General features: G+C 34.9%; 1 protein-coding gene across 1 annotated transcript; it reads left to right on the forward strand.

Annotated features, from left to right (window-relative positions):
* Positions 1–11,626: 11,626 nt before the first annotated feature.
* On the forward strand, positions 11,627–15,057 carry LOC131227248 (uncharacterized). The gene is made up of 4 exons (XM_058222999.1): positions 11,627–12,243; positions 12,355–12,819; positions 13,333–13,414; positions 14,764–15,057. Exons 1-4 carry the CDS (start codon positions 11,627–11,629, stop codon positions 15,055–15,057), a joined length of 1,458 nt encoding a protein of 485 aa, XP_058078982.1.
* The last annotated feature ends 329 nt before the right edge of the window (positions 15,058–15,386 follow it).

Consider the following 15,386-nt stretch of genomic DNA (forward strand, 5'->3'; position numbering starts at 1 on the left):
CGTTGAGTTAAAGACTTCCTATCTTTGATTGATAACATATTTCACATTTTTATATTCATCACTAACAATTGGAATTATTCAGTTTTAATAATTTCTGTAGAGTGTTAGAGATCATATATCCTAATCTCCATCCTATACACATGGAGATTCAATCATATAAGTAAAAGGAGTGCCATCTTTATTCATGATACTCAGTTTATTATCCCTTAAGTAAAACTATTTTCCAACTAGCACATTTTTATCTGAAAGAACAAACTGGTCAGATTCTATTACAATCTTAAACACAGCCTTTTTCAGCATATACTCGAAGTCTAGTAATAGTTTTCTATGGTGTGGTCTGCTTGATGAACGGACAGGGCTGATTCTTGCCTAAGGTTATCCTCAAGGCGGGGTCAAGCAACTGGATGGGTTAGATCTCGCATGCGCTTAATAGGTTGGAAGTTGTCTATTTGGTGGACTGTAACATGTCCAACCAGTTGGACTTGAGACCACCTCTCTCTCTCTCTCTCTCTCTCTCTCTCTCTCTCTCTCTCTCTCTCTCTCTATATATATATATATATATATATATATATATATAGGGATGATGAGAGATTCATTATTGATTTAAAGCATTTTAATGTTTAAAAACTCATTTAAACGTAAGAATTTAAAAAGACTTGCTTGGAAGGTACACATTGCACCATGCCATGTCTGCGACTTTGGATGAGCCTTGCCTTTCTTTGCACACACTAGTGGAAAAGATAGCATATGGCAAGTTTTAATTGAAAGGAAATCTTTAGAATGAATCAATAAAATACATCAATTCAAATTATGGATCTTTGAAAGGGATTAAGAATTCTCACTACTTAGATTCATGGACCAAATTCAATTCATTGGGATCTTTCACTCCATAGATGAAATAAATCCAAAATTGAAATTTTGTTCAAGAATGAAATCTTATGAAATTGCCCATATCTAATTTATCCTTGGAAACCAGATCACTTCCTAGAATTGAAATGATATTTTGTGAATTAGCAAATTATATTGAATATATCAACCATTCTTTATTTTTTGATCGCATGCACTTCAAAGCATAACCTGCTCAAACCTCTTTGTGAGAAGATTCTTATGCAAAAAAGGGCTATACTTCTCTTCCCAAATGAATATGGGACAAAATAAAAACTTGTCAAAAATACACTTGTTTATTTTGAAACCTTTATAAACATAACTTTCCTCATGCAGAAAATAAGTATATTCGTGTGGGTGCAAGATAAAAGCTGCTTTATCTGCTCATCGTTCCACTCCCACTGTCTAATATCTCAGAAGTAGGGATGATCTTAGAAATCGAGCCGATTAGGTCAACTTGATCTTGTACATGACATCTCTTAGTAGAAACTGCTTGATGAACGGTTCCGATGAGCATGCACGTCACTTGTTGCCACATAGAAGCCTTGTGCTATTCCTCCTCTGCATATGCAGGTTTGCTACAATACACCTCAACAGATAATTGCCCTTTTTTTCTCGTGGGGAACTGTGGCCGTGGATCCGGATTGTATTACAATGATCCAAACCATTAAATACTAAGCGCCACAAAATGGATGGATGATGCTCTAATCTTCAAGATTGCAAGATCGAATGGCCCACAAAACGACGGTTAAACGAGACAGACATATTCAAATGAAAAAAAGCTAACTAATAAAAGGGTTGAGATGGTCTGATATCGAAGCTTTTATTTTGGTAATCCTTCATAACTGGTGAGGCCCATCATTTAAACGGTTTGGATTATTACAACCTGACTCCAGATTCAACAGCTACAGTCTGGAAATTAAAACAGTTGGTGGGGTGTGTTTACAGCAAACCTCCAATATCTAGTTTAGTTTGCCATCCCCACACGCATCTGTACACTCAGCACACGTGGAAACTTGGAAACTACTTGGGACATGTGCATCATGCGTAAGATAGCCTCGACTGACGGTAAAATAGAATTTAGATTGGTCCATTGGTCAGGTGCTCCACTCCTATACAAAAAACAGTGGGCCGTTTGGGAGAAAGACTCTCTCGCTGTTCGTGTTCAACGTATATGTGGGCCCCGCCTGTTGAATGTGGACCCTGCCTGATGAGTTTTGCTACTTGCAGCTCATACGGCACGTGTAAATTTTGCCTAAAACCTCTCAATGAATGAGGTATGGTACATGTGAGTTTCGTGATTTATGAGAGGACCTTCATTTTGGTTAGAAGAGTCATGTGAATCGATTGGATGTGGATTGTATACAGAACTAAGGGTGGCGTCTTATCCTAGCTCTTCCTTATGGTGTGGCCCACCTGATTTTTGGGCTGATCTTTTTTCTTTTTCTTTTTTTTCTTTCAACGTAAACATGAGGCGGTGTCTGGGGATCTGGATGTGTCGTTGGCATTGATGAGTGTATTTTATAAATGGGAAATACATCTAGAGCGAGAAGCAATCTTCCTAGGGGATTTTTGGGTGAGAGATTTCTTTTGCAATATAATAGTCATAGTGAGAGGTAAGATTTTTAATTCTGATTTTTCTTATTTTTAGTGAAGAAGAAAGTTCTGTGTTATTGTCCCATGAACGTATGTATATTGTCAAATCACATAAATCTTTGTGCCTCTTATCCTTTGTTCTTTTTTTTTTTTCCTTTTTTTTTTTTATAAACATTCTTGGTTTTAATTTTAGATATTTCTTTTTGTGACTTTGTGTTGCTGGCATTGAATGTGTGCTTGTATAGTTGAGCAATAACTAGTATCAGAGTTTTAGTTTGGATTTTGGTTGGTTTGTGCTTTTTTCTTATACACTTTTGATTAGCAATTCATTGGCAACTAAAAGTGTGCAATGGCTACAAAGTCGTCATATGAAAAGTTTGAGGTGGAGAAATTCGATAGCATGAATAAATTTAACACATAGCAAGTTAATGTACATGATTTACTTATTCAACAAGGTTTGCACAATATTGAAGGGAAGATCGAAGAATACAACATTAAATGATTGTGAGTGGGAAGATTTGAACTTGCAATTGTTAGCGCAATAACTTATGTCTTGGGGATGAAGTTTTTTATAATCTCATAAATGAAAATTTTGCTGAAAGCATTGAGAAAAGCTAAAAGTTTTCTATATGCTAAGTCACTAATCAACAAGTTATATTTAAAGTAATAGTTATATACCTTTGAGATGAAAGAAGATATGTTTGCCCATGAACATGTGAATCAGTTAAATAAGATTATTTGTCGACTATTAAAAATTGATGTGAAGTTAATGAAGTAGATAATACCTTAATTTTATTGCATTCACTTTCTCTATCATATCGTCACATTTTTATAATTTTTATTTATAGGAAAGACCACAACCATAAATGATGTTGTATCTCATTTGCGATTAAAAAAAGTTTGTAAAATAGTTAGGAGATGAAGAATGACATGTTAAATGTTTGATCGCTAAAGGCATATCTACAGAAAAGTAGGGTAACAAGTCTAGATATGAAAAAGAAAAACTTGAAGTGTTAGATTTACAAAAAGATGAGACGCATAAAGAAGTATAGTAAACTTGAAAAGAGAGAAAAGAAAGAAAATATTCAAATACAATAAGTATAACAAAAAGTTCTTCTTATGAGATGGATAGTGTTGTTTTATTGGTAGTCATGAGTGATAATAATTTTTTGAAATATGTGGATCTGGATTTTACTTGTTCTCATCATGTGTTCTAAGAAGAATTAGTGTGCAACTTATAAGTTATTTAATAATGGAATAATCTTGATGGAAAATAATGGTACTTACAAGACCATTGGAATTGGAACTGTCAGAATTATAATATATAATAGTATTGTTAAAATTCTTACAGAAGTGTAACACGTTTAAGATTCGAAGAAAACTTTAATATCTTTAAGTGCACTTGACTCCAATGGTTACAAGATCACAACAAAATGTGGTATTATAAAAGTTATAAAAGGAGTCTCAATTGTGATAAAAGAAAAGAAAGTGTGTAACTTGTATTAACTTTTGGAAAGTACAATTTTAGGTGGTGCATTAGTAACTATTATAGGTGATGCAGGTTAGTCACTTTTAGGCCATATGCATTTGGGCCACATAAGCGAATATGATTTCTTAGAATTATATAAGAGGAACTTACTCAATGATATAAAATCTTGTAAGTTGGACTTTTTGTGAGCATTATGTTTTTGGAAAGCAGTGTACAACGAGTTTCAAGGTTATAGTTTATCATATGAAGGATATTTTGGATTATGTGTACTCAGATATATGTGGCTTCTAAAGTCTCTTCAAAGGAGGATTAAATTATTTTGTTTTCTTTATTAATGATAATTCTAAAAAAGTATGGGTCTACATTTTGAAGCAACAGTTCGAATTATTCATTACTTTTAAGAAGTGGAAAGCCAAAGTTAAAAAACAAACAAACGAGAGGGTGAAGTGGTTGATGATGAAAAATGGTGGAAATTTCAAGTCAACTTAGTTCATAAAATATTGTAAAGATGAGGGTATTATTTATCACTTGATTGCACCAAATATACCATAATAAAACCGTGTTGCAAAATGGATGAACATGACACTTTTACAGATTCACGCAATATATTGAGTAAACTTGTCTATCAAATGGCTTTTGGGTAGAAGCAGTACATACAACATGTTTATTTGTTAACATATCATCTAATACAAAAATAAAGTTGAAAACTCCTAAAGAGGTATAGTTTGGTCAACCTCTTAGTTACTTTGATTTGCATATATTCGGTTGTCTTGCATATGTTTATGCCAGTACTAATAAGTTAGAACCGAGGGTTAAAAAAATATATTTTTCTCAATTACACAACAGGTGTCAAGGGTTTCATGTGTAGTATTGTTGTTTTGAAAAGCCTAAGTTCATTATCAGCAAGGATGTTCAATTTGATAAGTTTAACATGATGAAAGTAACTAAACCAAATGTGCAAAACAACATTCATGTGGAGTTTGACGTTAATGATCAGTCAAACAATAATACTCTGATAGATAATATAGAAAAATACATAAATGAGTAAGAGGCACGAGATAAACTTAAGAATAAAAAACAATTGTAGACATACAATAATTGAAAATTTAAAAAGAATCAGAAGCTTAAGGTGATGTTAGATATAATTATTTATGCTTTATTGATAAAGCACTGAGTTTCATATACATTCCAGAATACTTTCGATAATAAAGATTTTATTAAGTGGACATCTACTATGGAGAAAGGGATGGAATCTCTTTATAAAAATCAAACATAAAATATGGTTGAATTATTTAAAGGATAAAAAGTTATTAATTGTAAGTGGGGTCTTTAGAAAAATGGAAGGTTTTCCTTATTGTAAAAATGTAGTATATAAGGTAAGATTGGTGGCAAAGGATTATACACGAAAGAAATGTGATAACTTCAATGAAATATTCTCATCAATTGTAAAGCATTATTCTATTCAGATTTTACTTATCATTGTTGTATTATTTAATCATGAGTTAGAGTAACTTTATTTTAAAACAACATTTTTACATGAAAAGTTAGAAGAGCAAATTTATATGCATTTGTTAGAAGGATTTCAAATGAGACATAAGAAAGATCATGTGTGTGACTTGGTGAAGACTTTGTATGGGTTAAAAAATCCTTAAGCAATGGTATAATATTTTGACATGTTTATAAGCAGACAAGAATACACTAGTAATAGGTATGAGTAGTATTTTCACTTTAAGAAGCTTCTTGAAAATCCTTTTATATAATTGGTGATATATTTTGATGACATTTTGACGCAATAAAAGATATATCTGAAATTAATGTGTTGAAGGCCCAACTCAGTACGAAGTTTGAGTCTTTGAGATGAAGGATTTAAACACTGTGATAAAAAAAATTGGCATGGAAATACAAAGAGATAAAAATGTGGGAAGGTTATGCTTGTAATAAAGGAAGTACATTGAGAGGGTTTTGGCTAAGTTTGGCATAGAGAATTCTAAGTCAGTGGCTTTTCCATTTGCTACTTATTTTAAGCTTTTGATAGCTCAATCTCTAATCATAAATGATGAGATGGACCACACATCACAAGTTCTCTATTTTACTGGAGTTAGTAGAGTAATACATGTTATGGTATGAATTAGGCTAGATATTTCACAGGAAGTTAGCGTTATAAGTAGGATATAACATGAGTTCTACACCACTTAAGGACATTTAAGGTATTGCGTTAGTGTTTAATAAGAACAATGATAAAAAAGACAATGCCATTAATATGTGGTTATCAATTTTGCAGGTGATTTGGACAAGAGAAACTCAATTACGAACTGTGTTCAATCTTATTAGGGGTCCGATTAGCTGAAAATCGATGTTACAATCAACAGTTGTTATATCTACTATTGAGGCAAAGTATATGGTCACTACAAAAGTTATGGAAAAAAATTATAATTAAAAGTCTTGGTTAGTGAACTTAGTTTAGGACATGAGAAGATTTATGTCTATTTTGATAGTTTAAGTGTTTTATATTTTACTAACAACTAAGTTTACCATGTGACATTCAAACATATAAATGTGTGGTATCATTATATTCAAATAGTTATCTCTGAAGGTGCAATATCATTGATGATGATTCACACAAAATACAACAAAGCATACATGCTAACAAAGCCTGTACAAGGGAGAATTTTGTTTAGTGCATGACTTCTCTTGAGGTTCATGTTACCAAGCGATTGGCAATGTTTGGATAGCTACCATCGCGAGTTTTTTTTCATACTAGAGAAACTAGTCTCCAAGTGGGAGAATGTTAAGCTGGTAGCATGAGGGAGAGGAGGTGTTTCCTCTTATGGGACATCAACTACCTTTTCCCCTCTTACGTACGTATGTGCATGCGTGTGTGACATTCTCCTCTTAGAAGTATGTATGTGAAGTTCAATCTTCTATTTACTTTGCACTTGCTATCTCTACAAGTATAGTCTATAAAAATGGAATATATGCAAAGAGATGAGCGATATTTTTAAAGAGTTCCGGGTGAGAGGTCTCTAGGTGAGAGATTTTTGTTGTTGTTAATAAGTAGGTGAGAGGTAAGCCTTATAATTCTGATTTCTCTTATTTTTAGTGAAGAAAGTTTTGTGTTAATACTCCATGGACATAAGCATATTGTTTAACTACATATATCTCTATGCCTTGCCTTTTATTTTTAGTTTGGCCTTTTGTGTTTATCTTTCTTTTGTGGTTTTGTGCTTTTACCATCGAATGTGTATAATTCCGTAGCTGAGCAACTATTATAGTAATGAGAGAGTTTGTGTATTAGGTGGTCCTGCGAACCATAATTATTTTTTCATATATTTTATTATTATAAATAAGAAAGGGGTGGAGAAACAAATCTCCCTAATTAAAACCTAATTATACACTTACATGGTATCAAAGTGGAAAGTATTGTGTTTGAATTATGAGAATATCACATATGCCTCCCTAATATATTCTCTCACGAGGGGCCATTTATGGTGTTACTTGTGAGTGTCCCTCCACCCTTGCCCAATATGTTCACATGAGGAGCTCCACCCACTCTACACATGTGGGGGCATGTTAAATTCCCTTGATATACTTTAATACACCATCCTTTAATGACTCGAGCTTTTAAATCAATTGGTTATTTGACAACAACAAAACAGCCTGGATCTCATGCCTCCACTAAGCCTAGCCAGGATAACGCAATTCATTCACAAGGAAATTTTATCAAAAAGTTATTTTTACCACAAAATTTCTCAGGAATTCAAATTTTATAAAATAATGCTTCCAAGAAAAAAATTGTAGTGCCTTTTAAGGGCTAAAATTACAAAATGTTTCCTTTTATTTTTTTAATAAAAAAAAAGTGATAAAGTAAAAAATTATGAGGCCTATGTTCTACGTATATGACATATAACTTGTGCAATAAATAAATCTGATCGTAAACATTAGGTAAATAAAAATCAAATAGATCCAAGTAGAAGGTGGGTCATACCATGGAAAATAATATACACTATCAAAAACATCCAAATTCATGTATAACCCATTTGATGATTCGATGGACCAAATATTTTGTCCATGTGATCATCATGGTAGGGGCATATGTTGGATAGGTTGGATGTCATACACATCATATGGGGCCTCACAATTTTGAACTTCATTACTTTCAAAAGAAAAATATATGTAAGGGTAATTTAGTCATTTCATTCCCTATAAGTCACTGCTTAGTAAATTTAATTTGTGGAGTCATTATTTGGAAAACTATGAACTTTAAAGGAAATTTACAGAAAAATTCTGATCGAAAACTTTATAAATTTGAATTTTGCTAAAAAAAATCTTGGTGAAATTCTTGGAGTAGTGGTGCTTTTTCATGGATAATTTCTAAAACTTTATTTTTTTTCCTTAAAAAATTAGTTAATTTTTTAGAATTATGACCCACATGCTATGCATATGACACCCCACCCATCCAATAGATGCAACCCACCATAATGATCAAACAAACAAAAAAAATCCGGTGCATCTAATCATAAGGGAGGCCACACTGAAAAAATCAATATACACCACACAAAAGCATCTAACTTTACCCGTAGTTTATTTAATGATTTTATCAATATGATTTTTTGTTCATGGGATCACAGTGGTGGATTAATATATTGGACAAGTTGGATATCATACAAATGCCATGCAAACTTCACAATTCTCAACTTTATCACTTTTTGAAGAAAACATAAATTAATATATATATATATATATATATATATATATATGTATTTTTATTGATATTGATTTTCTACGGGCATTCATAAATATTATGAAAAATATACAGAAATTTTTTTAAAAAAAAAGTGTATATAGTTAACCATATTAATAAAAGCTTTTAAAATATATACACCAACCAACATGAATAATATGAAAATGGAGTGTTGGATGATGGGCTATATGAGGGAGCAATGGACACATGCTAATGAAGGAGCGTTGGACACATCTAAATTTACAAAAAGAATTTTCATAATGACGATATGATTTTTTCATATTTTTGAAAATCTATTTATTGTACATTACAAGGTTTCCTTGTTTGTGGGGATTTGTAAGTTGTATGAAATGTTACAGAGTTTGATATTGATGATGGTCTAATATCATCTCACAAAGTGATGGAAAGATCATATACCTTCAATTTGGCTCATAAAGCTTGGAGGCCTATTGAAGATAGTCCTTTGCTAAAGATGTCAACAATTAATCTGATTTTGAAATTATATATAATGAATGTTTAGATCATTTTTTATGAATTTCTTTCAAATGTAATGACAATCAACCTCAATATGTTTACTTCAGGCATGAAAGACATGGATGGAGGTCAATAAAATAGTATTGAAATTGTCAAACTAAATAGATAGCGAAGAGGGTAGATAGACACGAAGATCTTTGAGAAGAGTTCAAATCTAAAAAATCTCAGTAGTCATACGAGCAAGGGTCCAATACTCATATTCAATGCTAGATCGTGGAATAGTTAATTGTTTCTTGAAAATTTAGAAATAATGTTGGACCCTAAATAGACACAGAAACCACTTATGGATTTACAGTCATTAGGGCTACTAGCCCAGTCGACGTCTGACTATGCTTCTAAACCAATGACACCTGATAGATGTGAATACCATGAGTAAGTGTGTCTTTTGTATACTAGAGAATGTGCTAGAAAACTATTAAGAGGTCCTTGGTAGGTTGATGCATAAATTGCAAACTTAGTTAACTACATTAGAGAGATCTGGTTGCGTGCATGCAATATATTGGAGAGCATCGACTATACTGATGTTTAGTAACATTATGAAGAAGATGTCCATTTCCTTACACAAATTTCTATTTATTTATAGCTGGAGAGGAGTAAGGTTTTGATCCTAGCATTATATTCAGGTAAGGAGTTGCAGAGCATACTTGATTTGAGAGGGAAAAAAATGTCGTCGTGATCCCGTAAAACTTCAAGGCTAAGAAAGTAATGGAGAGGACTTGAGTCTTTCATAGAAAATGATTTCCCTAATGATAAAATGAGGGATGGGAGAGAGGATGAGACATTGCTTGTAATGGTGATGCCATTAACATATATCAAAAGAACAATGATGTGTGAATTTACCCAATGAATAAAAAGAGACGAATTAACCTGGGATCCGATGAAGCCCAACTATAATAACTAGTTTATGAAGTTTTCAAACCAAGTCTGTGGGGCTTGTCTGAGGCCATCGATGAATTTATATAGGTGAGACACATGGTTAGGGAATTGAGAATTCATAAATTTAGGAGTTGCTGTATATAAACCTCTTCTTGGAGAGTGTTATGTAATAACACATTTTGCACATCTAATTGACGGATGAGCCACTCAAACTTGATTATGAGTGCGAAAACAACCTTGATGGTGGTAGAAGGTACGTTTTGCAATAGGGTTGAAAATTTTGTGAAGTTAATACCAGATTGATGATGATACCCCTTAGCTACAAGTCGAGCTTTATAGCGTTCAAGTGAGTCATCTAAATGGATTTTGATATCAACCAAAAGAAATTTAGACATCACGAGATTGAAATAATACATTTTTCATTATTTTTAAAAGATCTAAAAAAATATCAATTGATTTGAAATTTCATCATTAGAATAATCCTATAGTTGAGATGAAATTAATATTTATATACTTTCTAATAACTTTCGTAAATAATTTAATAAATTAATTACCCAATTCTAATTATATAAACATTATACTTCTATCTATTGGAATTAAATTTCCATACTCTGACTTAATAAAATTAATCAATCAATTCTTAAATTTTAAAATTTTAAATGAATTTCCATTTACATTAATAATTTAATTTTATACATTCTAGAATTTAATCTAAATTTAACTATTATTATAAATAAAAAATATCATCCTAGAATTTACTAGCTGACCTGAAATTTTAAAATATTTATTGGAAAGAAGTATTTTGATACTTGGTTGAACATGATGGATGAAATATATAAGCACTTAAAACTGCATACATTATATATATTAAAATTTTAAATTGATCCGTTTAAATTATGTATTGCTTAAGATGTATGATGAATAATGAAAAATTTTGATTATTTGATTATCTAACTATCAAATAAATTGGTGGAACTTTATCTAATAATTAAGAAATGAAGTATATCCAATGGTCTTATTTCAAATCTAAGTATTTATAATCAAAGGATAGATTTGCCCAATCAATCTTTTTTCTTTTCCTTCTTTTTTTTTTTTTAAAGATCCACTCAGTCTATCAGTAGGCCTCTCAATACTGGGTAGTGGGACTAAAAATCAACCCAATCCACAAGTTAAGTGGGCCACCCCATAGGCAAAATTGAGAAGAGAATGACTTTCATAGGTTTGTGTGTGAGATCAACCATGGTGTCCATGCTCATCTACTTATATTGTTGTACATATGTGATCTACCCGAGCTACAGATTGGGCAAGTTTTGGGCTATGAGAAATAGCATTTTTCTATTGATTTATAAACATATCCAGTAAACTTCTTAAGAGAACATGTTGTTGATAGCCGAACACAAAAATTGTTTAAAAAATAAAAAGAATATTTAATTTCTCATGAATTTCATTTATCTTGTTTTACTTAAAACAAGGGAATCTAGCCATGATAGAAGGATGGGTTTCAAATGGCTAGCCTTTTATCTTGGAACGTGCATGGAATTGGAAACAAGCCAACTCCCAAATTCCTTAAACGACTTATCCGGTCCAGGAAAATTGATCTCTTATTGTTACAAGAGCAAATGATTCGCTCATCCAGGAGGAAAACAGTCACAACCACCTTGGGTTTTCAGCAATCCATCGAAGAGGCATCAGTTGAAGGAAAAGTCTGGATTCTTGCTAATCCTCCTTTATCAGTTCACACTGTAGCAGCGTCCAAGCAGAGTATTAGCATCCATGTCACAACTACTAAGCACAACATATCTGTTCACATTACTTCAATCTATGCAGCGTGTAATTGGCACGAGAGACAATCCCTCTGGGAAGAAATCCAGGCATTATCCACCACAATCTCTAGCCCTTGGCTTTTATGTGGTGACTTCAACACCACCGCTAGTCCTGAAGAAAGAATTGGGACATCTCATCCAAACTCTAGGAGCATGGAAGATTTCAGGACTGTTATTTCCAATGCAGGACTATTGGATGCAGGCTACATTGGATCCAAATTTATCTGGTGCAACAACAGATCAGTGCTTAGTAGGCGCTGGGCTAGGGTAGACAGGATGTTATTCAACATGGTTTTCTTGTAAGCTTTTCCTAATAGTAGGGTTAAACACCTAACTAGGCTCTTCTCTTATCATTCCCCTCTCCTCGTGACGTTACAGCAACCTATTACCTCAGGACCAATTCCGTTCAGATTCCAAAATATGTGGACTCTTCATGAGAACTTTCTCAATATAGTCCAAGCATCATGGGCGCACAAGGAGCAGGCCTCTCCCATGTTCCATCTGTTTCTTAAGATGAAGAGGCTTAAGGCCACTCTCAAGGCATGGAATATCACTGTTTTTGGAAACATTTTCCAATTTGTTAAGAATGCTGAAGATGAGGTGACCAATGCTGAATTCAATCTCATACAATCCGGAACTGATGAGGACAGAGAGAAATTGAACCTGGCTGAAGCTCAGCTTAAGAGGGCCCTCCAAGAAGAAACTTATTGGAAACAGAAGTCCAGAGTCACATGGTTGGATGTTAGAGACAGGAACACCAGTTTTTTTCACTCTTCAGTGGTCGACAAAAAAAGAAGAGCATCCATCTCCTCTACCCGCCTTCCCTCAGGTTCCTCTCTTCACTCAGAATCAGACATTGGAGCAGAAGCCATTAGGTATTTTTCTCAACTCTTTACCTCTAATAACCCCATGCTATCCTCGGACCTGCTCAATTGTATCCCCAATCTTATATCCAATAACATGAACACAATGCTATTGAGACCTCCAACCTTAGAGGAGGTCAAAGCCGCAACCTCCTACATCCCTACCGACAACGCACCTAGCCCAAATGGCTTTTCGGGAGGCTTCTTCACATTGTGCTGGGACATCATCAAGAACGATATCCATCTAGCGGCCATTGATTTTTTTCAGGGAGGCCAAATACCAAGATCTTTCTGTTGCACCTCGATCTTCCTCATCCTAAAGAAAGCAAATCCAACCAACTTCATAGACTTCAGGCCCATCAGCCTTTACGACTGTATACACAAGATCTTCTCTAAGATCATTGCTTTCAGACTGTCCAACATTCTTCCAACAATCATATCCAAGGAGTAGAGTGGCTTCACTAAGGATAGATCCATTGCCGAAAGCATTTCTATAGCATCTGAAATTGCTTTTGACATAAACAGGAAAATTGTTGGGGGCAACATTATATTCAAGTTGGACATGGAGAAGGCCTACGACAGGATGGAATGGGTTTTCATTGGGAAGGTTCTCCTATCCTTACACCCAGATCCATAAGATACCTCGTTTCAACACTGAGGTCTTGGCATCAATTCCCTAGTGGGGGTGGCTAACAGTGAAGTGTGATCTGACAGTGGGTGTACTAATAAGCTAACAAAAAAAAAAGGTTCTCCTATCCTTTGGTTTCAACCCAGAGTGGGTTCGCTTAGCTTAACAATGTTGGGAGGGCTACTGGTTTTCTATTATCATTAATGGAAAATCTTTTGGCTTCTTCCAATCGTCCAGGGGTCTTCTCTAAAGAGATTCCCTCTCCCCGTCCATCTTCATCATAGCGGCGGAGGTTTTAAGTAGAGGTTTAAAGAACCTCTTCCAATTCGGGGCCTGCATGCCTTACAAACTTCTCAGGGGCAGCACGACAATAACACACTTGTTATTTGCTGATGACACAATTATCTTTCTTAATGGCGGGATATCTTCAATTCGCTCCTTGCTATCCTTCATTCATGCCTATGAGTCAGGATCGGGGCAGAAAGTCAACGCACCAAAAAGTTGCTTCATCCTCCCAAAAAAGGCCCCAATTGGAAGGGCGAGACAGATTGCTCATCTCACTGGCTTCCAACCATCAACCTTTCCCCTCACTTACCTGGGAGCCCCACTGGTTAAAGGAAAGATCCGACATCAGTAGCTTCTACCTCTCATCAACAAGATTGAACAACGCACAACAAGCTGGAAGGCTAAGCTGCTCAACCAGGCTGCTAAATTGGTGTTGATAAAACACATTCCGAATAGCATTCCCATTCATATCCTCTCAGCCCTCCACATCCCAAAAAATATCCTACCACCAGATTGAAAAAATGATAACATCCTTCTTTTGGGGAAGCTTGGATACCGGCAATCGTAGGCACTAGGTTAGATAGAGTGAATTATGTTATCCAACCAACGAGGGTGGGCTTGGCATAAGAAGACTCGCAGATGTTATGCATGCCCTTTGATGCAAGATGGCATGGAGAGTGCTATAAGGAAATTCTCTATAGGTCAATCTTTTCAATGCAAAATACTTCTCCAAATTCACCATCACCAAAAATTTAACCAACATTAGAGGATCGAGCATATAGGTCCAAGTCAGAGGCACACTCTTATTTTATATCCTCAATTTGAGGTGGCTGATTGGCAAAGGTAATGTCAAATTTTTGTTTCAAAATTAACGGATTGCTTATTAGAGCTTCTCCCCCCCCCTTTCTCGGCCCCTCCAAAGATGACCTAGTTAAGGATTTTTGGAATCAAGCAGATGGCTGGAACCTCTCATTTATAGCAGCCCTTCTCCCTGAATCTATCACTTGGTTAATCTCATACAGTGACATCTCTATTTCCAATAGACAAGACAAGCTAATCTAGAAACTTTTGCCGTCTGGAAAGTTCAACTCAAAATCTGCTTAGAATGCCATCCGAGCCTTCGCCTCAATCAACCATGGACACCCTGGGCTTGGAATAAATTCCTTCCTCCAAAGATTGGCATTTTCATGTCGAAAGTGATGCATGGAGCAGTCCCAGTTGATTCTGCAGTTCAGAAATTAGGCATCAGCCTGGCGTCTAGATGTGAATATTGCAAGCCCTCCCACCCAAGCAACCAGCAGTCACAAGCAGCCCTACTTCTTTCCTCACACGTCTAGCCTATTATCCCAGTCTCCACTCCACCCGACGTAACAATTCTATCACCACATCCACATCCCACTCCCACGGTCACCAGTCAGATCGCTCAGGTCCAGCCACAAAACCATATTAGCAATCAACTAGTTCCTATCTCCCTCCGCTTCGTCTAAGACCTCGACCACCTTCTCTGCCATGGTCTGGTTACGTCCCAAGTCTGAAATTTCTTCACTCAACTCCTCAAGGTCTGTCTCTATCAGGGACAATCCATATCCAACCGGCTCCTTCGATGGACAATGGCCTCAAAGAAATCTTCCTCTTAGAAGATCCTACGTGGCCTCACTCCCCCTCT

The sequence above is a fragment of the Magnolia sinica genome, chromosome 2, assembly GCF_029962835.1.
Source record: "Magnolia sinica isolate HGM2019 chromosome 2, MsV1, whole genome shotgun sequence".
In the NCBI taxonomy this organism is placed as follows: domain Eukaryota; kingdom Viridiplantae; phylum Streptophyta; class Magnoliopsida; order Magnoliales; family Magnoliaceae; genus Magnolia; species Magnolia sinica.

What these genes read in the sequence shown, in the direction of transcription:
- LOC131227248 (XM_058222999.1), top strand. Translation starts at nt 11,627, where the DNA reads ATGGCTAGCCTTTTATCTTGGAACGTGCATGGAATTGGAAACAAGCCA. An exon ending in ATTGGAGCAGAAGCCATTAG is followed by an intron (nt 12,820 to 13,332) that starts GTATTTTTCTCA and finishes TGACATAAACAG; the next exon opens with GAAAATTGTTGGGGGCAACA. An exon ending in AATGGGTTTTCATTGGGAAG is followed by an intron (nt 13,415 to 14,763) that starts GTTCTCCTATCC and finishes TATTTCCAATAG; the next exon opens with ACAAGACAAGCTAATCTAGA.